This window comes from Camelina sativa, chromosome 7 (assembly GCF_030686135.1).
Source record: "Camelina sativa cultivar CO46 ecotype springtype chromosome 7, ASM3068613v1".
NCBI classification, from domain to species: domain Eukaryota; kingdom Viridiplantae; phylum Streptophyta; class Magnoliopsida; order Brassicales; family Brassicaceae; genus Camelina; species Camelina sativa.
This window is the reverse complement of record NC_141886.1, coordinates 26,890,291-26,914,791: the sequence shown is the minus strand read 5'-3', so window position 1 is coordinate 26,914,791 and position 24,501 is coordinate 26,890,291. Positions and strand designations below refer to the sequence as shown.

The 24,501-nt window shown below is 36.5% G+C and overlaps 4 protein-coding genes, 1 long non-coding RNA gene and 1 pseudogene across 7 annotated transcripts; 4 read left to right on the top strand and 2 right to left on the bottom strand.

The window, feature by feature from the left end:
* Positions 1–4,286: 4,286 nt before the first annotated feature.
* Positions 4,287–5,772, top strand: LOC104702481 (peroxidase 13). The gene is made up of 4 exons (XM_010418334.3): positions 4,287–4,641; positions 4,757–4,942; positions 5,039–5,204; positions 5,283–5,772. Exons 1-4 carry the CDS (start codon positions 4,384–4,386, stop codon positions 5,684–5,686), a joined length of 1,014 nt encoding a protein of 337 aa, XP_010416636.1. The 5' UTR covers positions 4,287–4,383; the 3' UTR covers positions 5,687–5,772.
* A 1,460-nt stretch (positions 5,773–7,232) lies between these two features.
* LOC104702480 (psbP domain-containing protein 4, chloroplastic) lies at positions 7,233–8,894 on the top strand. Of its 2 annotated transcripts, none has more exons than XM_010418333.3 (5): positions 7,233–7,733; positions 7,869–7,972; positions 8,050–8,161; positions 8,283–8,510; positions 8,616–8,894. In XM_010418333.3, the coding sequence occupies exons 1-5, from the start codon at positions 7,457–7,459 to the stop codon at positions 8,678–8,680; spliced, it is 786 nt and encodes a 261-aa protein (XP_010416635.1). In that variant the 5' UTR covers positions 7,233–7,456; the 3' UTR covers positions 8,681–8,894. The 2 variants fall into 2 exon arrangements, with proteins under 2 accessions (XP_010416635.1, XP_087315503.1); XM_087459377.1 differs by having other exon boundaries at positions 7,865–7,972.
* A 164-nt stretch (positions 8,895–9,058) lies between these two features.
* Positions 9,059–11,691, top strand: LOC147941747 (uncharacterized). The gene is made up of 3 exons (XR_015562390.1): positions 9,059–9,201; positions 9,374–9,522; positions 11,438–11,691. It is a non-coding gene; the product is annotated as an uncharacterized LOC147941747 (long non-coding RNA).
* Positions 9,189–10,849, bottom strand: LOC104702478 (agamous-like MADS-box protein AGL70). Its single transcript, XM_087459376.1, has 6 exons — positions 10,773–10,849; positions 10,492–10,553; positions 10,314–10,410; positions 10,162–10,203; positions 9,901–9,942; positions 9,189–9,520 (listed from the first exon to the last, which is right to left on the bottom strand). The coding sequence occupies exons 1-6, from the start codon at positions 10,827–10,829 to the stop codon at positions 9,419–9,421; spliced, it is 402 nt and encodes a 133-aa protein (XP_087315502.1). The 5' UTR covers positions 10,830–10,849; the 3' UTR covers positions 9,189–9,418.
* An 867-nt stretch (positions 11,692–12,558) lies between the features above and the next one.
* On the bottom strand, positions 12,559–23,248 carry LOC104702479 (agamous-like MADS-box protein AGL27; annotated as a pseudogene). The gene is made up of 11 exons (XR_015562389.1): positions 22,928–23,248; positions 21,230–21,287; positions 20,961–21,022; positions 20,783–20,818; positions 20,625–20,662; positions 16,210–16,447; positions 14,358–16,106; positions 14,141–14,225; positions 13,861–14,004; positions 13,620–13,748; positions 12,559–13,540 (listed from the first exon to the last, which is right to left on the bottom strand). The product of XR_015562389.1 is annotated as an agamous-like MADS-box protein AGL27 (transcript).
* Positions 15,278–16,430, top strand: LOC147941746 (uncharacterized). The gene is made up of 4 exons (XM_087458630.1): positions 15,278–15,626; positions 15,752–15,810; positions 15,923–16,343; positions 16,426–16,430. Exons 1-4 carry the CDS (start codon positions 15,278–15,280, stop codon positions 16,428–16,430), a joined length of 834 nt encoding a protein of 277 aa, XP_087314756.1.
* Positions 23,249–24,501: the final 1,253 nt, after the last annotated feature.

Sequence of the window (24,501 nt, the reverse complement as noted above, 5' to 3'; positions counted from 1 at the left end):
CTTAAAAGTAGATTAATTAGGAACGCTAGTATTTAACTAATACGTAAACAACAACGAATAGCAAATTAAATAACATCAGGGGAAACATCGAATTAATAATTAAGTAGCTGTCAAACGAAAATTTTCAACTAACAAGTATGTCGTCCACACACACACACGTTAGGATTGTGTGCATGTAATCAGTTCTAAGCTTAAGTAGCTCTTGACACATGCCGTTGAATTTAAATATAGTAACGTACTTCTTTTTGGAATGTAGCAATGATTTATTGGTATCAAAAATATAAGTAACACGAGGAAATAAAATAAAATAAAGATGAAAAAAAATTACAGTGGTTAATAAAGCAATATGTCTATTGTTATTGTTAATATATTTTTTGTAACAGCAACATCGAGAATGCTGTTATGACATCTCCTTTTTTTTTTGGACAAACACTGTTATGACATTTTAGTCGTAGTATTTTGCATAGATAAGTCAATATATTTTTTTTCCCCATTTCAATTTTTTAGACACACGCATAAATCTTGCTTCAAAAACTCTATAACAAAATAAAAAATTGGGAACCCGATAATATATCCACTTTGTTTACCCAAAAATACTATGTTTTGCTGCCTAAAGTGAGCTTTTCACCCTTTTTATCTATCTAACTCTTTTTTTTCTCTTACTTATATGGTTAAGTTTGTTGCATTTGGTGTATTTTACAATGAGTAACTAAAGGGCTATATATATTTATAGCTATTTATCGTAACCTGAGTAGAATATACCAAATCCACATATCTTCGTTATTATTACAAAAACCAGTGCCTTACAATCTATTGTTCGTCGCCACGAAACTTAAAATTGTTGACATTAAATAGGAAATAGAACGGATATATATATGATTGGTGGGAGTGCATAGTTTTACAGTATTTTTTTTACTTGTTGCATCACCCAACTAAAAATTAATTTGCAGCAAACTCGGGCAACATAGTAATTATAAAAACAACATTTGTTTATCCAAAACTCGTACACTAAGTGCTTTGTCGAAATAGGCTTTCACCCAAATTATTTCCCTAACTCTTTTGTTTTCTTCTCTTGCTTACGCTTAAAAGTCTTGTTTCTGGTAGGATTTTTTTTTTTTTTTTGGTTTGTGATGAATCTCATACAACTTGTTTGGTGTATATCTTTGGACCATTTTTTCCAAAAAAACAAAAAAATCTTCGGACCATAAAATCTCGCTACTCAAGAACAATATCATGAGATTCATCTTTAAGAAAAAGACAGATATATAATTATATATAGTTTAAAATATATATCAATTGTTTAAATACAAAATCAAACTATTAATAATGAAGTATACTCACTTTTACTCATCTAACTTAAATAACGGTAACATATCTGAAATTATAAATTATTTGGAACTTCTAATTAACAACTATAGGGAACGTACGTAATGAAATTATCGTACTAGTAACACTAGCTATATACATGTCAATTTAGATTATAGGTAAAGGGTCCACATATGGACAATGATTATCTTGTTCTAAGTTTATTCACATATAGATATGCATAAATTGTATATATACACATATAGAAAGCGAAGGAGATCTCATAGAATCTAAGATCAATGATATATTAGCGCAATGGGTGGAGACGTACAGTGTTAGCCTTTTGCTTTCAAGCTTAAAAGCCTTTAGCCTTTAGCCTTTTGGCAATTGCAAGAACTAAGTCATACGTAACCTTTTTTCTTATAAAAGAAACAAATTATTTTGTCAACGAAAGGCTACAAAAAAGTTGGGATTTTTGATTCTGTCCTATATATCTAACCTAAGATAAATATTAACTAATCCTACTGTCTAACCAAAATGTCTAGACAAGAGCTCTCTAGGATATTATATAAAATAAGGTATAGTTATGATTATTTTTCCCAATGGGTAATTAATGACATTATTTAAAGCCTCTTGTAACCTTATATTGTCTGCATATATAAGTACACACATGAATCTGACAAAAGAAATTCAGAATAAGCAAGTACTTTGTTTCTCGACTCTCTCGAGTGAAGTTGTCTTTATCACTATAAAATTGTGATATTATATCACCTCGGCTCTTTTTACGTTACTACTAAAGTATACACACATATAAACGTTATGAAAACACCGTCGAATAAATATTAACGAGGTCTTCATAAATATGTATAAAATTATATTTAAATATATTAAACAAACCGAAAAAAATATCTGAGGAAAAAGATAGTAAAAAGAAGGGTATATATATGATGATGAGAAAGAAGACTAAGAGGAAGCGCATGGGATCGAGTAAAGAGGAACATATATGAATAGAAGTGGGATTATGGGGTAGGTTAGAAAATCGAATCAAATTCAAGTGCGACAAATGATGGTTTCATTTCAAAATTCTAAATTACACACTATACAAGTGATTTTTTCTTTCTTTTTCTTTGAACAACACTCTACAAGTGTTTAGAAATTAAAATAAGTATGTACTATAAAAAAGGGAAAAAAGAAAGAAGGAAAGTGAATGAGAAAATGGTCTGAGAAAAGGGGGCAAGAACTAAAAATGTGTCCGGTCTAGTCATTGGAGAGAGAGAGAGGTTGGAGAAGTGTGAATATCAAAGGAAAGTGACATAACATAAGTTTTTGCATCTTTCTAACTCTCTTCTCTTTGGCGTGCCATCAATTCATCATTTTGTTCGTTTCTTATTTTTTCTTTAATTGCCTCACTTTTCCCTCAACTGTGTTCTGTATTTTTCGTTACAGACATGCATGGTTACATTATTTCGTCTTGTCAATGTATATAAATAGGTATATGATAGATATTTAGATACGTACAGGGTATCAGGTCTTTTTGTTGTTGCAATGCGATTTGTATAAGAATCTCTAAACTAAAACTCATCAAAGTTGTATTGATCCACTTGAGTTAAGCATTATACTTCAAATTAAATTTAAAATTGCATGAAAAATCATTTCTTGTATTGATCTATAGACCAATCTTGATTCTTGAGTTCCTACACCCAAGTTTGGTCTTAAGCCCAATTTTCAAAAATATTTCCATCATTTGTTTTCTTACAAGTAATAATTAATATAACATTTCCGTTATTACAAATATTGTGTTAAAAAGTCTAATTAAACGAGGTGACAAATTCAATGGTAACTGAAAAAAATAATGAGGCAATTGCAGTGAAATATCAAAGGTGAGTAATTATTATATCCATATATCGTAAAAAAAATGTAAATATATAGTCCAAATTCTCCACCAGTTCAGAGACTTGAGACACTGCACACTTGTGCTATATAATAAAAACTGAAAGAACCATGCAATTAATTTAAAGATTTTTAAGAAACTTCTATAGAATGTATATGTCTTTAATTTTCGTTTCTCAAATATGTGTATACTCACAGTTTTGAAAATTTATAACTATATTAACGAATTTAGAAGATAACCCGTTAACATTAGTCATTAGCCAAATCTCATTTTCTCTCTTTTACAATCTCTTATTCGTGCCCCTCTCTGTCTCACTCCTCTCTTTTTTTTTTTATAAACTTAGAGAAAGATCATACGATATAGAAATAAAGAGATTAGAGTAGGTATATATTACCCCCCTTGCATACGAACAAACATATTTACACGTGGTCCTCACGTGACAAAGAGCTAACCTTGTTCTTTAAGATATCATCAATCAGCTAATTAAACCTTTTGTTTAGCTGAAACCTTCCACCTCAGAGAGGTTCTTCCACATTCATCGAACGTAACTCCTTAAATTTATTGCCATTTGCTGTCATTTGGTTGAGTTAGTCTGATACTCACTTCACTTTGACATTTTGCAGAGAAAACAAAAGACGTTACGATGGATTTCAATATATATCTCTTTTATCTGTTGCCACATGCAATATTCTTTACTTTAACACTAGCCACGTTACTATAAATTATCCACGACGTGAACCTTTTGAGGAAGCCCTGTTTTTGAATTTTTTCTCTTTATAATTTTTTTTGATTAATTAGCTTATCGTGTTTTGTTTAAGGGAAAAAGAGAGCCAAAGTTGGAATAAAGTAAAATAAATTGATTTATTATTCTTTGTTTATGGTGTCTGGTGGAACAAGAACTCTGTTGCTTGAAAATATAAAATGGAAAAAAAATTACTTAATTGAATAATTTACTATGTTTTTTGCATTGTTTTTTTATGATACAAAGAATCCTTTTCACAAAATTTTATAAAAATTATTGTCACCTTTCTGAAGGTTTTACGCTGTAACAGCTATATGCAATAAATGACATAAGGTCAAAACAATGTGTATGCCTATACACTGAATCTCTGATTCTCCTCTATGCATATATAGACGGAGCAAATATATATTTTTTTTGCAAGTTATCTTAAACGATCATCAAAAAAATGTGCCGTAGAATACGAGAAGATATGTCAATTCTTTTGTTTGGTCAGAAAATGATCACTGTTGCATTATTACTAGTTTCGTTTTCTTTTTATGGTCAACTAGGTTATTCGGAGGCACAACTAGAGTTTGGATTCTATTCAGAAACATGTCCAAGAGCAGAATCAATCGTACGCGATGTTGTTCAGCAGGCGGTGACCAACGACCCCGGAAAGGCTGCTGTCTTACTCCGTCTCCAGTTCCACGATTGCTTCGTTGAGGTCCAATGCTAAAAAAAGAAAAGAAAAAGAAAACTAGTTCATTAATAATCATATTTTATATACTAGCTAGTGATCATGACATATATAAATTGCTGTGGTTTATATGTTGTTGTAGGGTTGTGATGGGTCCATACTAATCAAGCATGATGGGAAAGATGACGAAAGGTTTGCCACAGGTAATGCGGGTGTGGCTGGTTTCGATGTTATTGACGAAGCCAAATCAGAGCTTGAACGGCTTTGTCCGGGCGTTGTATCTTGCGCGGACATCGTTGCTCTTGCTGCTAGAGATGCTATCGTTGAGGTTACACTTTTATTATATTTCTTTATGAAAAAAATGAATACAATAATATATATTGGGTTAAATATGCTTTGATATAAAATAATGTTATCTTATTAGGCAAAAGGACCATTTTATGAGGTTCCAACCGGTAGGAGAGACGGTCGGATTGCAAATGTTGGTCATGCTACGAACTTACCAGATGTTCAAGATTCCATAAACTCCTTGAAATCAAAATTTAGAGAAAAAGGGCTTTCAGATCAAGATCTTGTACTTCTTAGTGCTGGTATGTTATCATAGTCTCAATAATTCGATAAAATAAAAACTATCTCTTGCTTACTCGAATCTTATATATTTGTTTAAGGTGCACATACTATCGGTACAACAGCATGCTTCTTTGTCATACCACGTCTAGATGCTCAAGACCCTACGATAGATCCAGAATTCTTTCAAATCTTGAGATCAAAATGTCCCCGTGGTGGTGATGTTAATGTCAGGATTCCTTTGGATTGGGATAGCCAGTTTGTGTTTGATGACCAAATCTTGCGGAACATAAAAAATGGTCGAGGTGTCATTTTATCGGACTCTGTCTTGTACCAAGACAATAATATGAAGACAATCATTGATTCGTACCTAGAAACTAATCAAAGTTCAATTAAAGCTAATTTTGCTGCGGATTTCACTAAAGCCATGGTAAAGATGGGTGCTATTGGAGTGAAAATCGGTGTTCAAGGAGAGATTAGACGTTTATGCAATGCTACAAACTAGTTTCGAAGAACTCATGTATAGTTAAAGTATAAAATCCGAGTATGTTGGAATAATAAAATAAACAAATTTGAATTATTAAAAAAAAATAGTTATACCAATTATTTGTATCTATTAATCTATAATTTGAATATATGATGGAAAAAGCAATAAGCCAATTACATTTCCTTTGTACAAAATTATTTCTCATATACGTGATTTTAATGTCTTTGAATATAATTTTGTTGTTGTTTAGACATAAAAATGAATGGTTGGATACAATTTTGAAGTTTGATCAATACAATGATGATATGTTGCTTTATGCTAGACATGTCAAAAATTATGCATTTTTTATGCATAACATATGCAAAAGTTATGCAAATTTATGTTCTCGATATGAGAATTTCCACAAATTGTTTCTTTCAGCGTATTTTTAATTGCTTAATGTTCAAATGCATTGTTTTTTTAGTAAGATTCAGTGGGTCTTTTTCCACTAATTAAATATGATATCAATATAAACATCTACATGAGTTTTCAATTGATTTTAGATCTTAAGAACATAACTATCCCAATTGGAGCGCATACCATCCGGTTGACGATATGCTTTTTTGTCACACGGCGTTTGGAGGTTGGAGATCCAACAATTAGCCGTAACTTTTTCCAAGTCCTTAGGTCGAAATGTCCCCGAGGCAGTGACGGACGACCATATATTCCGTAACACAGAAAAACGGGCGAGGAGTCATCGCTTCCGACTCAAATTTGTACCACGACAATACAACCAAAGAAATCATTGACGCATACCTCGTCAATAACAGTACTTTGAAGGGTGATTTCACAAGATCAATGATAAAAATGGGCGCCATTAGGGTGAAACGAGTATCAATGGAGAGATCAGGCGTATCTATAATGCCACAAACTAATGTACCAATTAGCTAAAAAAAAAAAAACATATGTATTGTTTCTAGATACATACAAATGTTTAAGAAAAATTCTAATCTGTTGTGTTTAAATACGGTGATATATGAAAGTTTTCTCTTTAATAATAGAATGACGTCATTGACTCATTGTTCACTTCGTAACATCTTGAAATTAATAGTGGACTCAAACCCACCCAATTAATATAACAAGAAAGAGAAAAAAGCTCATTAAAGCCCAAGTGACGCAAAACCATTAAACGACAAAAGAGACGTTGTGTGTTGTGTGTGTCTATAAAGTGTAATTTCTGATTGGAAAACTAAATTTTACTGTACCTTTTTGTTAAAGACTTTGCTCAGAGTAATTGGAAAACTGAATTTTACCTTTTTGTTTTGTTATTACCAAAGTTTATGAATTATATGAGTCTGAAAATCGCAGAATCTTGATTATGATGAAATTTGTATATTCGTCAAAACTTACCGTACCGTACCACGAGAGTCTTGACATCTGATTTTTTTTTGGCCAATCATAAAAATAAAATACAACAAAAAATGTTTCTATAAAATATCCAATACAAGGGTTCGAACTCAGCATTTCAAAAAAAGGGACTGTGAGAGGCATGCGTATAGATAGTTAGTTAATGCCTAAAGCCCTTGCTTCATGAGCTTTTTTAGCTCAGGGCCGGCTCACAAGAGGGTAATCTGAATTTTTTTAATTCGATCCTGATCCTAGTACGTGTGATTTCACATTGACACGTGTGAGGCTAGAAAGAGATTTTGGTATCATCATTCATCACAATGACAAAAGAAGTGAGAGGGCCATGCGTATCAGCCACAAGTCTGTTGATCAACCCAGTCTCGAATTCGCCGGAGAAAAAATATGGAAACAGCTCTTCTCCGGTACTGCTGCGTCAGTTTTTCCAGTCATCCCTACCACAAGAAAATCTCCGCTCACCGCAGAGTCGATGGCGGTGAGACTCAGAGTCAGAGAGACGAGAGGTGCGCTACTACTGCTTTGAGTAGAAGATCGTTAATGGCGTCTGGATTCTCTTTAGCCTCGTCGACGGCTTTAGCGTTTCCAGGGGAAGGATTGGCTGTCGTGAAACAGGGTCTTCTTGCCGGCAGGGTTCCTGGTCTTTCCGAACCTGATGATCAAGGTTCGTTTCACTCTGTTCTCTCTTCTTCTTGAGGATGTTACAATTGGATCATATATAGGTTCATAAACCTATAGGCTTTGATACACTAGTAGTTGAAGATATGTTGGTGTAATGTAATTTGTAATGCTCAGACAGGTTGGAGAACATACCGTAGACCAGACGAGAAGTCAGGAGGACATGGTGTTGGTTGGAGTCCTATCATCCCTTACGCCTTTACGGTTCCTCAAGATTGGAATGAGGTTTGGTCCCTTGGCTCTTTGTAGTGTGTTATTTAGTCATATTTTGTGATTCTTTTCTCATTGTTATATCAATTTAGGTACCTGTATCGATCGCTGATCTTGGTGGCACAGAGATTGACTTGAGATTTGCTAGCCCTAAAGAAGGCCGCGTGTCTGTTATCGTAGCTCCTGTTCTAAGATTTGCAGATAGTAAGTTGTCTCTGCCATTGAGAAAGATTCTTCAACAGATTTAGTCTTTTGAGTTATAGGTATCTAGTTGTATTCATAGATTGATTGACTTAGTGTGGTACTTGCATATAATGTGTGACAGACCTCGGGGACGATGTTAAGATTGAGAATATTGGACCACCAGCGAAGGTGATTAACGCGTTTGGACCAGAAGTGATCGGAGAAAACGTAGAAGGGAAAGTGTTGAGTTCAAATGTAGCAGAACACCAAGGTAGACTCTATTACCAATTCGAGCTAGAGCCGCCTCATGTACTGATCACTGCAACAGCTGCCGGAAACCGCCTTTACTTGTTCAGTGTCACCGGAAACGGTAAAAACAAAATATCTCTTCCAGTCAGAGCTTCTATGACACAGTGAAAAATTGTTGGTTATTTTTACACATAAGATTTGACTGCTTTATGTTTTGATGCTAAAGGGCTTCAATGGAAGAGATACTACAAGGATCTGAAGAGGATAGCTACTTCGTTCCGTGTTGTTTAGAGGGATTTAGTCGAAAGAGTTTTTGATTCATTGGATCTTCAACAGGGTTACACAAGAGCTAATCAAAGAGTGACTAAAGAACACAAAGAGCGCGGTACATAAATGTGTATGCAAAAAGTTGAGAAACGTGTAATATTATTACAGTAAACCAAATACGAGCAGTGTACCAAACCATACCATGAAACAAATTCAATATTCCATATGTTAAAGCGAACCATACCGAACCGAATTTTATGTCGGTTTTATTTCCAGGTGGCTTTATCTGATTTCTTATTAATTTACTAGGAAGTTCCACAATAACAAAATATCGGATATGGATTTTAAATCAAATTAAAAGAGATTCAACTAAATAACTTTTCCAGCGTAACAGTTAAAGACAAATAATTAAACGAGTAACAGTTAATGATAAAGGGAAAACAAAAGCTCCCTATATAGGGTTCTTCACGCCGAAGAAAGCAGAACCATAAATCCATCCGTACTTTTAGACACAAACACACGAACTCTGATGTTTGTCTCCGAAGGTACGATAATGATCGATACACTTTATTTTAGTTTTACAATTCTTGTTTATTGAGAAAGAGCTTCGTGGTTTTTTTGTTCTACCTTAATTTACACATTAGAGGAAGATAAAAAGGTTTGAGATTATGCAGCTTTTTAATAATTTACAAATTTGTTTTTAAAAATCTGAATCAGGCTTTAAATTTGAAGTGAACACTCTGCCGTTGACGATGGTGGTTATTACTTGAGCAGCGGGAGAGTCTCCGGTGTTTGGTTGCCGGAGCTATTTTCCGATGACATTCCTGGATCATCCTCTGTTTCCATAAACGTGTTCTTCCCCATCTGTAAGAAACTTTCTTACATTTCTTTTTTCTATAAACATTTCTAGTGAAATTTTCACATATATAATCCTTTTTCTTTTGGGCGAAAAAAAAACTAATCTATATTGTTAAAAACAGAAAATAAAAAAAAGAAAAGAAAAATCTCGTCAGAAATTCTCCAATAATTCTTCCTCTACAGCTCCTACTAAATATTAACATGAATTTTAAAATCTTTTTTTTTTCACATACATAAGATATTAGGGTTCCACTAAATTTGTCGCATCCATCAAAGTCCTTCAACGTTAATATGTTTTTTTTTATGTAAGGTATGTGTATCTCTCTATAGTGAAGGTGTATAAAGTTATTAATTAGCATATAGAAAGCATAAGAGATTCTGTTTACCTGGCTAGCCAGAACGTGGTTCTCTTCTCTCAGTAACATCTCCTGTTTGGACAAGATCATAAGGTCATTTAGTTACTAACAAGTATATATGGAAGCTATCTCCAGACATGTTTCTTTCTCGAAACATAAATTGTCCTCAACCAATTTCGATGATTCATGAGGGAAAGGTCGAATTTGATCAAGAGTTACTGCTATTTCTAAATGAAGCCCAGCATAACCTACAACATGGTCTTGATAGCAAATAAAAACCAAAGCACTAACCTTTTCTTGAAGGGACTTCACAGAGGCTATCATCAGTTCTGTCTACAGTACAAGACATTAAGGATTATGTCAAAAGACTGTTCTTAGAAAACTAACTAAACAGAAGATTTTATGGATTAATTGGTTCAATCACTTGGTAGCAGCAGATATACCTTCCGAGCTCTTATGGACAGAAAAGTCTCGAGCTGTTCCTCCAGAGAAATTAGAAAATCTACACTTATATTATCCACATTTGGTTCTTCAAGCTTGCTGTATTCATAAGTCGAGAAAAGAAAAAAAAGTAATTTTTATCAGAAAAAAAGAGGAGAGAAAAGGCAGTCTAATTCTAACCTTTGGACTATTTCTAGCAACTCCTTGTGTGGAAGAGAATTCCGAGTTTTTTCCGCAAGGTCCTGCACACGGAGAAAATGATGGGAAAGGTTGTAAAGATTGTGAAGTTCGTGTATCTTCCAACAGACACAATAACTGTAACTCTAGAGAATTAAGTTCGGTGTGACAAGTTCAAAACATTAATTATATATATGTCCGAGTCGATCAGCGCTTCTATCCCTTCATACCATCAGAAAACCCAACCAGAAAGACTATTGGAATGTGTTCCTTAGCTAACTTACTAAGGCTTTAAGTTCATCAGCATGTTGCATGTCATAGCGCTCGATGATCTTGGACATGCTAGTAAATCAAGGACAAAACAAAAATGCATTAGAACAATAATTTATGCAAAACCATTTTCAAAACTACGAATAAGATTTATAGCATCAACAAAGGCTATTATAGAGAGAATGAACCAGAGGAAAAAAAATGCTTATATTCAGATGTTACATAATGCAACAATTTGTGTTAACTAACAGTTTATTGTCAGGATACTCCAAAAAAAAAAAGATAAGCCACAAAAGTTGTTTATCATTGCAGAGAAAAGGACACGACTTCAATCCTAATTGTGTTATCCATGATCTATTAATGCAAAATTATGAATATAGGCTGGCTTAAAATTCACTTTAGTTATTTACACGTTTTTACTACTTCGTAACATCTTAAGTTGTGAAAATACTATTTCACACTAATCACAAAAAAGGAGAAAAAATGAACAACTAGTAAGATGCATAAGACTACGTACTAATCTCAACTCAAAACACTTTGTCAGGCTATAAAAGGAACAACCAAATAAATTAGTTACAACAAGAGCTTGACCATTGTAAAATGAAGGCAAAAAGAAAATGTCCTAATACTTTTATATTTGTGTAATGTTAGTTACAAATTCAACATGTTTTTCTTTCAGATAAAGCATTTATGGATATAACACAGATAAAGCATTTATGGATATAACACAAGGAAATGAGAAGGAGCTATATAAACGCATAGTGACAAGGGTTACATTTCCATATTTCTACAGGCTCCATATAAAAACACACTTCTAATATCGATGTCAATGTAAACGCATTCAAAATGTAGAAGAAGACTATTAATAGAAATATCCACAAAATATAGGATAAGATTTCTTATATATAAATAAAATGGTCAACAGTTCATGGAGATAGAAATATCACAAGTGAGAAGACTATTAAATTCATTGAACAATCGGTATATTCGTCAATAGATAACTTAATAAACCCAGTAAGGCCACCGTGGTAGTAGTGGACTTAGTTACAGTTTGAGTTTCTTTAGCAAAGAAACCAAAACTAAATTCATTGCAACATCTTGAAGAGCAACAAAGAGTTGCTCATCAAGACATATATATATCTTGTATGGTTTCATATGCATGCAACGATTATGATTAAAAGGGAAGTAAAAGGGTGAAAACGGATATTCAATTAGATAAGTAACGCATCATGTGTGGCAAGTATCAATGTAAAATGTATCCAAGCACTACAGATAACCACAGAAATCAACTATAAAACCTTTGGACTTGGTAATTAATCAACAAATCCATCAAAGAAAAAAAAACATTTCAGATCAATATATTGCACAATGTAGCTAGGATTCCAACTGAAACCAAAGACACTCGATTAATGTTACCATTAACCCCAATTAATCTCTCAACAAATCTATCGGACGTGCATTGCAATATTGGATATAAACCAAATCTCAAAATCTAACAATATACATATTGTTCTTACATTTGAAAAAAAAACGAATCTTGAAAGTGAAACAACATATAAACTATCGATACAAAGACTACTTAAACAACATCGAGAACGAATCACCACGTGTAGGAAAGTTTATTGAATCTCATGCAATATTAAATTTCGTAAAAGGTGAAAGGTAAAATAAAAAAAAAAATTCCTATTTGGAAATGAAAAATAATAATAATAATAAACACCAAGAACATATGTTAGCCATCACAATGTTTAATCTCAAATTAGGTTTAAACCGGAAGCGAAGCGCTATGCCGAGGCGAGGGGACGGGAAAAGAAACTGCTATATTCATACAGAAAACAAATAGAAAATCTCAGTTGATTTGAAAGAAACAAAAAACCCTAGATTTGAAGTTTCTATATAGGGAAAACAATTAAAGAAAGAGAATAAGCACAAGACTCGAGTAAAAAAGACCCAAAAGAGGAAAGTAGTTTACTCGTCATCGGAGGAAGAGTTGTAGAGTTTTCTGGAGGCGGAAACGACGACAACAGCGACGGAAGATTCATAGAAAATCGAAAGCTGTCGAGCTTTGTTAAAAAGTGATAGAAGAGTCAAGCTATACGCTGTACGGATGGTGAACTGCTGGTTCCCCGTGGATCGTCTTTCCAGCCCGATTCCTCCCTCAACATTGGTTGAGGGTAGATCCAACCGTCCTCCCCCCTTCCCCCTGACCCTCCTGACCTTTTTCCCCTTCCTTCCCTCTCTGAATTTCCTCTCCTCTCCCCAATTTCTCCACCCACAAGTTCCCCAACTTCTACTCAATCTGATTACTTCGATATGGAGAGAACCATTCTGGCTCTCCCAACTCACCACAAATCTACTCCTGTGGTAGTAAATCTCCAGACACAAGCAATACTTAACTCTTACTACAAGAGTATGGGTCAAAACCCTAGATCTACTCAATCGGATACTGTAGCAGAAGGAAAAACTGTTGCTCAGACTGATGGTCTCTTTAGCACTCCACCGCCAAAGGTTGTTCGGCGGTTCTTTAGTCACTCGCTAGCATTTGACTGCCCTCCTACTAGAAGCGCTGCACCGCAAGTCAATGTCCCCTTGTCGGCTGTCACAAACCATCCTTCTGCTGCTAAAGAGGCTGTAATCATCTCGGATGTCTCCTCACCAACCTCTATTGCTGTCATTCCCCAACCTTCATCCCCTGCTATCCCCAACCCGGCTCCATCTATTCCATCTACTCGTGAACCAGTTATTGTTCCTACCCTTGTTCCTGCTTCTGCTCCTCACGAATCTACACAGCCAAAGGCAAAGGACCTCACCACTCAATCTCTAGCACAGAAACTAAAAGCTGTTGCTGATAGATCACTTACCAGACTAGCCCCGGTTGATTTTTCTGCCAATGGGAAGCCTCGAGTTAGCATTCCTGATTCTGTCTTCCAAGAGGGTGCTGATATCCACAAAGACTTCATAGTAGGAAGATTCAAAGGCCGACTCCCAACCTACAAGCATATCCAAAGTGTTCTTAGTCATATATGGGATCGTGGTAAGCGACTTGAGATTCATCTCAATCATTCTACTAATTCCATGCTAGTACGTGTGCCAAATGAGTACCTGAGGGGAAGGATACTCGAGAAGAAAATGTGGTATATTGGCGAGTGTATGTTCCTTATAGCTCAATGGGATTCTTCTGGTGGGGAGAAGACTGATCTTGATGCTATTCCTATATGGACCCACCTAAAAGGAATGCCATTTGACCTGATGCATCGTAAGGGTATTAGCTTAGTGGCAGGTTTAGTAGGAGAGCCAAAGGAAATGGATGAGTTCACAAAAAACCTAGTAAGCTTGTCAGTTGCGCATGTAAAAGTTGAAAGAAACCTTAATGAGTCTTTACCTTCCTCGGTTAAGGTTGTGCGGGACAGTGGAGAAGTCATCACAATTAATGTTGAATACCCCTGGATTCCTCCTACGTGCTCCCACTGTCACGAAATAGGACACATCATTATATATTGTTCTTTGGTGACTCCCTCTTGGACTCAAAAGAAGCAGACAACAACAACTGAAAAGTCGAAAGAAACTGCGTCAGTAAATAAAAGCAAAGGAAAGCTTACCATTGATTCCACCAAGCCTACTGATATTGCGGGTAGCTCATCTGTTCCACCACCTCTCTCTGATCAGCAAGACTCTCCTTCCACCTTGCAACTGGCTTCTGAACCTATTGATGTGTCTACTACCTCTAAACCTCCTTCTAAACCTAGTCCTAAAAAATCATCCGTTCCTCCACCTTCCTTACACCAACCCGCAATCACCACCTCCAACCCTTATGATATTTTAGCCCCCTCTCCTACCACCTCAAAGCCCAAAAACCCTCTCAACCTCTCCCTGCTTGATCCAAATCTCCCTAACCTATCACACCCTTCCTCTTTAACCCCTATTTGTCCCTCCCCATCTGATATAGTCATTGACACGCCAGTCGCTAACCCTATTGTTCCCATTCCTGAGGATAAGCCTCCTTCTTGTGAAGGGCTTCCTCTATCTCATTAACCCCTTTTGCTTTTTCTATGTATATAAAACCTTTTTGTTGGAATATTCGAGGTTTAAATGACACGGATAAACATCGGTCTTTTGCTAACTGGCTTGCTATTAATAAGCCTACTTTTGGTGCCCTCATTGAAACCCATATAAAAGAAACAAATCTGAACCATGTTATGAATAGTGCCTGTCCAGGATGGAATTTTACCTCTAACCATAACTCTGTAGAAGATGGGAGGATTGTTGTCATCTGGTCCTGCACCAGTGCAAGCATCTGCTTACTTGTGAAATTTCAATTCAAGGAGGTCATCGGTTTTATTTCACAGTCATATATGCCCCAAACCTTAGTGATGAAAGAACTGACCTCTGGTGTGAACTTCTAAGTCTGCATCAAAACCTCCAGCTTGATGCAACACCCTGGGTCCTTTGTGGAGATTTTAATGAAATCATTCATCCTGTAGAGCATTCTAACCCCAAAGTTAACCATCTTACCTCTCGCATGCTGGAGCTCAGGGATTGTCTGCTGCAACTTGAGCTTTTTGACCTGCGGTTCCAAGGCTCCTTCTTTACCTGGTCAAACAAAAACCCTCTCAACCCGATAGCCAAAAAGCTTGACCGAGTCCTTGTAAACAACCTGTGGCTTTCTCATTACCCGGATAGTATTGTCTCCTTTCTTGCGCCTGACATATCTGATCACTCGCCTAGCCTCTTAAACCTCTTCGCTCCTCTCCCCTCAGCTGGAACTAAGCCTTTCAAATTCTTCAACTTGTTAACCACCCATCCACAATTCCTCTCAACGGTTGAATCTGCATGGAATCTGGCTGGAAGCACATTTTCTCAGGAACCCTGTTTGTCAACTTTGAGTGCTAAGCAAAAATTTTTAAAGAGAGAATTGAAAACACTTTCTAGAGAAAATTTCTCGGATATCCAAAATAGAGTGCGAGAGACTAACTGTTTGCTTCAATATGTGCAGGTCCAAGCTCTAACTTGCCCTTCCCCTACACTGTTCCAGCAAGAAAAACTAATTCAGTCGTAATGGGAATTTCTTAGAAAAATTGAGGAGGCTTATTTCAGGCAACGGTCAAGAATCAACTGGCTGAAAGAAAGAGATTTAAACACCTCTTACTTCCATCGGGTGATGCAGATAAGGAATGCGTTTAATGCAATTAGATCGTTTACGTCCCTATCTGGCTCTATTATTGACGACCCTCTTGAGATGAGTCTTCTGGCAGTGAATCACTCCAAGTCTCTGCTTGCCCCAGTTGTCCTTCGACCAGTTAACACTCCTCCCTCTTGGTTCAGGAATATACTTCCATACCGTTGCCCCCCTGCAGTAATTCAGGCAATGATTAAGATTCCAAATGAGGAAGAGATTAAGCGGGTAATGTTCAAGTTAAATGCAAATAAAACACCTGGACCGAATGGTTTTACCTCGGGTTTCTACAAGGCTTCGTGGGAACTCCTTGGAAAGGATGTCATCTCGAGTATCCTCAAATTCTTCAACATGGGGTTCCTTCCATCTGCGGTCAATGCCACCATCCTTGCATTAGTTCCTAAGTCGCCAGGCGCTTCTTTCGTCTTTGACTATCGTCCCATATCTTGCCTCAACACCCTTTACAAGGTAGTCTCTAAGTTGCTTGTTGCTAGGTTGAAGCTTATTCTCCCTGATCTGGTGCAAAAGAATCAAACTGCATTCATAAAAGGCAGGTTACTAGTGGAGAATACTCTGTTAGCGGCTGAAATAGTAAATGGTTATCAGAAACAAAGTGGACCTAAGAGAATAACTATCAAAGTGGACATTGCAAAGGCGTTTGACACAGTAAGGTGGGAATTCATTTTTAACTGTTTAAGAGGCATAGAGGTACCAGAACTTTACCTTCGCTGGCTCAACGCATGTGTCTGCACACCTTCTTTCTCGGTTGGTTTCAATGGACACGTCCATGGTTACTTCAAGGGGTCAAGGGGTTTACGCCAAGGGGATCCTCTTTCGCCATACCTCTTTGTCTTAGCTATGAACTGTCTCTCTGTCTGTCTTGATAAATCGGCTGAAGAAGGAAAAATAAACTATCACCATCGTTGCTCAGAAATAAAGCTAAATCACTTATGTTTTGCTGATGACTTACTGATCTTCATTGATGGCTCAGCGTCTTCGTTGCAAAATGTTCTTCAAGTACTAAAAGAGTTTGAAGCAGTCTCGGGTTTAGCGATCTGCCTACCAAAAACCAGTTTCTTTACTTCAAGTTTATCTCAGCCTGAAATTGACAGCATAGCAGCTTCCCCTCTTTTGCAATCAGTTTCGCTACAGCACCCGCTGCTCTAGCTAATTGTCCACCCTTTCCAAGTGTGATTTCTATATTATGTATGGCCGTGCCTAAGGGCATATCGGTTGAAGTAGATTCTTCTTTTTGATCAATCAAAACCCCTTCCCAAACTGTACAAACTTCTTCCAAAGCATACGGCTTTCTGGATGTAGATGATTATATCTATACGGATGGATCTTATATATATCGTAGAATTCTTCTATATATGGTAGAAATACCACACGAGTGGATATATAGGAATCAAAATCTGCCGAATAACTTATGTTATGATCTTCTACATCCTAGGTCTTCCCGTTCCGTCATCTGGCTTATGTTCTTCATGTAGCATTCAGACCGAATGACTCTATGAAATTACGTCGATACTTCCACATATTATGGGTAACGTAGGAGACATCTCTATTTTTCCCCGGGGGAATCTTTAGAATTACCACTGCTTAGCTTTCAATTCGCCTCTGACCATCAAATGAAATGTGAATAACCCGTCCTCCTCTCTTTGAAACAAGGGGCGCTTATGGTTCTGTCGGTGCTTGAAACAATTTTGTCTTCTCCATATTACTATATCTCTAGAGTCAATAATTTTATATGAGGAACTACTGAACTCAATCACTTGCTGCCGTTACTCTTCAGTTTTCTGTTGAGGTCTATCCTGTAGAGGTACTCAAATTGGATCAGTGATCGATTTCTAGGTTTCGTCGTAAACCTAATTGGTTACTTCCAATTACGTAAATCAAATAGTTCAAACCGCACTCAAAGGTAGGGCATTTCCCATTTTTATAGGAACTTCTGTACCAGAAACAATGTGCTTCTTTCACGACATGCTCTGGTTCCGGGTGTTTTCCAGTGGTCTTCTAGCGTTAGAAGAAGTCGTGTCCGTCCCGGACATCTGCAACGTCCTCCCACGCTTTTTTTAAAATATAGGATAAACTGAAGGAAAAGAAAGGGTTTTTCCTACTTTGTCCATTCTTCTTTACTACTTTGCCAAAGTTTCTAGCAAGCAAGTTTCTTTTGGGTCCCAGTTCCAATATGAACCCCATGTCTCATTAGCCCAGACAGCTCCTGAAAGAATGCCGACGGTTAAAAAGATAAATCCAAGACTAATAATACGAAAACTCCAAAGTCGAGACCTCTCCCACGATTAACGGTTCCTCCGAGACAAGCTCCCAACGGAAAGAGCTCACTTAGGCTTGATAGCTTTGATGTGAGCGTTTGTCCAATTCAAAGATTCTAAGCTCTCACAGCACTGATTTCCGATGGAAACTACAGACCTTCATCTTCCTGGAAGTTCAGAATAAAATTCTCTTTAGGGTTTCACACATAGCCCTGTCCTCCTTTTCAACATCTTTGCCTTCGACATCGACCTAATGAATCAGACTCTGACCACGGGAATTAGTCATGGCCAACTACCAATTAGATATTTAGGACTTCCGCTCTGCACAGAGAAACTTACCTTACTTTATTGTGCGCCTTTAACTCAGAAGGTAAAGGATCGCCTTACTGCTTGGTCAACGAAATCTCTCTCGTTTGCAGGAAGGCTTCAAATGCTGAACTCTGTCATTTCTGGTATCTCAAACTTCTGGTCTTCAGGGTTCGTCAGGCCAAAGAAATGTATAAAACAGTTAAACTCACTCTCAAGTGCATTTTTATGGAAAGGAACGACAGAGGGGCATCACTCAGCTCGTGTGTCTTGGGATACAGTCACTCGGTTTAAGAAGGAGGGAGAGTTGGGACTTAGGGACTTGTTTACTTGGAACAAAGCTTGCATGGTCAAGCTCATTTGGCTGCTCTTCTTCAGATCTGGCTCAGTTTGGGTGGCTTGGTTTCGAGGAGTAGTGTTGTCTAATGATTTGAGTTTTTACTGGACTCCTAAGCCTTGCAGTCGTTTCTCCTGGTTAACAAATAAGTTGCTGAAGATTAGAGTAGCAGCTTATCCGTGGATTAAATTCAAGCTAGGTAATAGCAAAGCCTGTAAATTCTGGACAGACAATTGGTGCAAGTTGGAAAAAATGTTGACTTACCTCCAAGGAGACATGCTTTATCAGATTCGTATTCGTCGAGGCACTTGTCTCGCTGACCTTTGGAGGCGAGGATCTTGGCAACTTCCCCCTGCAAGGTCGGACTCTCAAGTCAATGTCCATATTGAACTCTCTACTCTTACTTTAACTGAGGAAAATGACTCTTACCAATGGTGGATTGACGATTGCTGCAAGTCCCGCCACAACACAGGTAGCATCTACTCTGCTCTTAGAGGTACCTTCGCTACTGTTCCCTGGCATAGCATCATCTGGTTTTTCGGTGGGATTCCAAAGCATAAATTTCTCTCTTGGCTGTTTGTGTTGGATCGTTGTCTGACAAGAGATCGACTCTTGAACTGGGGACTTCAAGTTGACCCCCACTGTTTACTCTGTGCTTCTATGCCTGAGTCGCAAGACCACATCTTCTTTCAGTGTCCGTTCACTTGGTCGATCTGGTCGGAGGTTTCTCGACGCTGTGGTTTTGTACCCTTAACCTCATGGGCTCAGACGATTGATTCCCTTACACGCTATAGAGGCACTCGTGTGGCTAAGAAGCTTCTACTAATCGCCTGGCAGGCAGTAATCTACACGATCTGGACAGAACGAAACCACCGACTTCATCGAAACTCTTTCAAATCAGCTGATCTTCTCCTTCGACAAATCGATTCCACCATCCGCAACAGAGCTTCGAGCTTTCAAGCCAGCAACCCTGATCTCTCCCTATCTCTACTCCATCTTTGGTTCTCTACGGATACAACTACGATAGCAAGAGCATAAGAAACCCTAATCTCAGTTGCGATTCTCTACAAAGTTCCACTCTCTCTCCGTGCGATTCGTATGCCATTATTGAGTACTGGTTAGGCGGTTAAATTCTCAACCATATCACTGGTTTGAATCTAACTAATGGTTCGATTCTAATTATTTGTTAACATTTGGTTCAGTTCTGTTTCCAATTGTATGGGTTTTAAACTTGGGTTTCATTTGTATTGGGCTTCCTACTGGGCCTTGTAAACTTTTTCTTTTCATTTTCCAGTTCAATTGAATGCCTTTTAACAAAAAAAAAAAAAAGTTGTCGAGCTTTGTCGATGAGACCATTGTGTCGCTTGGAGAAAGTGACGTGTCGACTGCTTTTGTTCTCGATCCGCTTGATCTCGATTTTTCTTCTTCCCATGGCTTATCTGTCTCCGGTGAGGGTTATGCCCTAATTTGAACCTAATGTCCGGAGACTTCTCTTGTTTGGACAAGATCATATGGTCATTAGTTTCTAACAAGTATATATTGAAGCGATCTCCAGTCAGGTTTCCTTCTCGAAACAAACCAACCTTATCCAATTTCGATGATTCATGAGGGAAAGTTCGAATTTGATCAAGAGTTTAAAATGGCTATTTCTAAATGAAGCGAAGAATAAATAAGAAACTAAGACAAAGACCAAAGTATACACCTGGAGCTAATTAACTAGATTTAGTGATCTGCATGCATGGTCTTGATAGCAAATAAAAACCAAACCACTAACCTTTTCTTGAAGGGACTTCACACACGCCATCATCAGTTCTGTCTACAACAACAACAAGGCATTAAGGTTTATGTCAAAAGACTGTTCTTGGAAAACTAACTAAACAGAAGATTTTATGGAATAAATTGGTTCAATGTACTAAGTAGCAGAAGATATACCTTCCTAGATCTACTAACGGACAGAGCAGTCCCGAGCTGTTCCTCCAGAGTAATTAGAAAATCAACACTTAAATTATCGACATTTGGTTCTTCAAGCTTGTTGTATTCATAAATTGAGAAAAGAAAAAAAAAAGTTATTTTTATCAGAAAAAGAGGGAGAGAAAAGGCAGATTCTAACCTTTGGACTAATTCTAGTAACTCCTTGTGTGGAAGATAATTCCAAGTTTTTTCCGCAAGATCCTGCACATGGAGAAAATGATGGGAAAGGTTGTGAAGTTCGTGTATCTTTCAACAGAAACAATAACTGTAACTCTAGAGAAATAAGTTCGGTGTGAGAAATTCAAACATTAATTATATATGTCCGACTCGATCAGCGTTTCTAAGCCCTTCACAACATCAGAAAACCCATCCACAAGAATAGTTGACTGTATTTTTCAGCTAACTTACCAAGCCTTTAAGTTCATCAGCATGTTGTATCTCATAACGCTCGATGATCTTGGACATGCTAGAGATATCAAGAACAAAACAAAAATGCATCAATATGCAAAACCATTTTCAAAACTACGAATAAGATATAACATCAACAAAGGCTATTATATAGAGAACGAACTAGAGGGAAAGAAGGCTTATATTCAAATGTTACATATTGCAACAATTTGTGTTAGTATCCAACTTTATACTCCAAAAAAGGATAAGCCACGAATGTTGTTTAGCATTTCAGAGAAGGTCACGACTTTAATCCTAATATGTGTTGTCCATGATCTACTTAATGCAATTATATGAACATAGGCTGGCTTTAAATTCACTTCAGTTACATATTTATACGGTCTTATTAATTCGTAGCATCTTAGGTTGTGGATTAGTAATTTCACATTAACCACAAAGAAAAGAAGAAAGGAACAATTACTAAGGTGCATACGACTACTAATCTCAACTCAAAACACTTTGTATAGTGCCAGTTTGTCAAGGTGTAAAAGGAACTACCAAAGAAATTAGTTACAACTAGAGCTTTACTATTGTACAATGAAGGCAAATAGATAAGGTCCTAATACTTTTATTTATAGTCTGTGCATTGTTAGTTACAAGTTCAACGTACATGTTTTCTTAATTTCATGATCAAACATTTATGGATTTAAAATCAAGGAAATGAGAATAAGTTGTGTATACACATAGTGACAAGGGTTACATTTCCATTTCTACAAGCTCTATATAAAAACATTCAAAATATTACTGTCAAAAGTTCAGTAATAATGTCAATATAATCGTTTCAAAATATAACTCTACAGGAGAAGTGGATGAGATTTCTTATAGATAGAAAATGTCAAAAGTTCATGGAATTAGACATATCCACAACAAATAACACAAGTGAGAAGACTATTAAATTCATTGAACAATCTCTATATTCGTCAATCGATTTCCACTTAATGAACCAACTAGGCCACTGACATATGGTAGCTAGCAGTGGACTTAGTTATAGTTTGAGTTCCTTTAGCAAAGAAACCCAAACTAAATTCATTGCAACATCATGAAGAGCAACAAAGAGTTGTTCATTACGATTAAAAAGGAAGTAAATGGGTGAAAACCGATATCCGATTAGATAGGTAATGAAGTATGTGTGGTAAGTACCAATGTAAAAAGTATCCAATTAACCACTAAAATTACCATCAAAATCAACTATAAAACTCTTGGACTTGGTACTTAATCAACAAATCCATCAAAGGGAAACTACAAAATAAACATTTCGGGATTCCAATTGAAACCAAAGACACTCGATTAATGTTACTATTAACCCCAATTAATCTCTCAATGAATCAATCGGAAGTGCATTGCAATATGTAAAAAAACAAATCTCAAAATTTAACAATGTAAATATTGTTTTTATATATAAAAAGAATCTTGAAAGTGAAACTATGGATACAAAGACTACTTAAAGTCTTAAACAACATCATCGAGAACGAATCACCACGTGTAGGAAAGTTTCTTGAATCACATGCAATATTAAATTTCGTAAAAGGTGAAAGGTAAAATATAGAAAATAAAAATTCCTATTTGAAAATGAAAAAAAAAAAAACACTAAGATCATATGTTAACCAGAATGAGCACAAGACTCGAGTAAGAGAGATCCAGAAGTGGAAAGTAGCTTACTCGTCACCGGAGGAAGAGTTGTAGAGTTTTCCGGAGGCAGATACGACGACAACGGCGACGGAAGATTCACAGAGAATCGAAAGCTGTCGAGCTTTGTACGTCGATGAGACCATTGCGTCGTTTGGAGAAAGTGACTTGTCGACTGCTTTTGTTCTCGATTCGCCTAATCTCGATTTTTCTTCTTCCCATAGGTTCTCTGCCTCCGGTAAGGGTTATGCCCTAATTTGAGCCTAATGTCCGGAGACGCTCAATGCTTTTGCTTCTTTTTGTTCTTTTTTCTTCGTTTTTCTAACCTTTTTTCTTTTTCCCTTTCCTATGGGACTATTTATTGACAAAATCCAAGTCAGATTGTTTTTGTTTTGTTAAACGAGAGTGAGAAAATAATACTAGTAAGTTGAAACGGCTGCGTTTTGAAGAGACGACGGCGACACCAATTTTTTAATGCCTGTAGAAATTATTCCTTGCGGTCGGTTGGACCGCTCCGAGTGGTCTGATGATCATCCCCACCCCACCACCGAGTATATACTTCTTTTTTTTTGGTTTCGTCGGTGGTTTTAATTTATTTAATTTCATTTGGTTTTTAATTTTTTTATATTATGAAATGCTAACCAGTGAGGCAGTGACCATTTCGGATAAATGACCGGAATGTAGTGCTGATGGATCGGGTACGGTTAACTTATGGATTTCTAAATATTATTGACGTATTTTTTATTTAACAAAGGATTAGATAATATAACTTCCTATTTTCAAACCTTCACCAAAATAGTAAAATGGATAACGATTAGATTTGGGTTCAAATATCTATAATTTTAAATTATAGATTATGTTTGGATCAAGTAATATATTAAACGACTCTTTTCTGTTCCTGATGCATATTAGCATATACAGAATCCTCAGAAATTAAAGCACCTCTCACTCTTATGTTGGTACTCCGAGCAATTTCTCCCATTTTATATGTGTTACTTTCATGTTCATCTACTCATATAGTCATATACGGTCGATTTTCACCAACTAAGATGATCTCACGCATCCATAATATAGTTTTGATAAAGAAAAAGTTTGATTAGGCTAATAATTAATGCTATAAGTCAATATTAACGCAGACTTCAACAAAACGTTACGGCTTTTTATTTTACCGAGTTGAATCGTAAGTTCGTTCACACACTCTGCCAATAAAAAAAACTCAGTTAAGGATATTAACTAATTTGGCTTCCGAATTTTCAATGTTTATTCGTTTACGAGATCAGCTGAACCAGGATCTGCCCACGATCCAAACCGGATTAAACCGGTATATGTTCTTCTTCCTAATCTCGTTTTGGGCCCAATGTTAAAAATATAAAATACGAGGTAATAAAATTGGAGATTATTTACTAATACTCTCGAAACTATCCATAAAAGGCCCAATAAACCATATAAACCGAGATAAGTGGTTGTGGTTGTACGTATAACTCGGGTTCGGTTTGATTCATTTCACAGCTTCTGGTTTACTTAATGTATGGCATTATCAACGTAACTAAATCAAATGTTAGAAGAGTTATATAATCCATCCAAAAACTAATTATGTGTTATTGGTT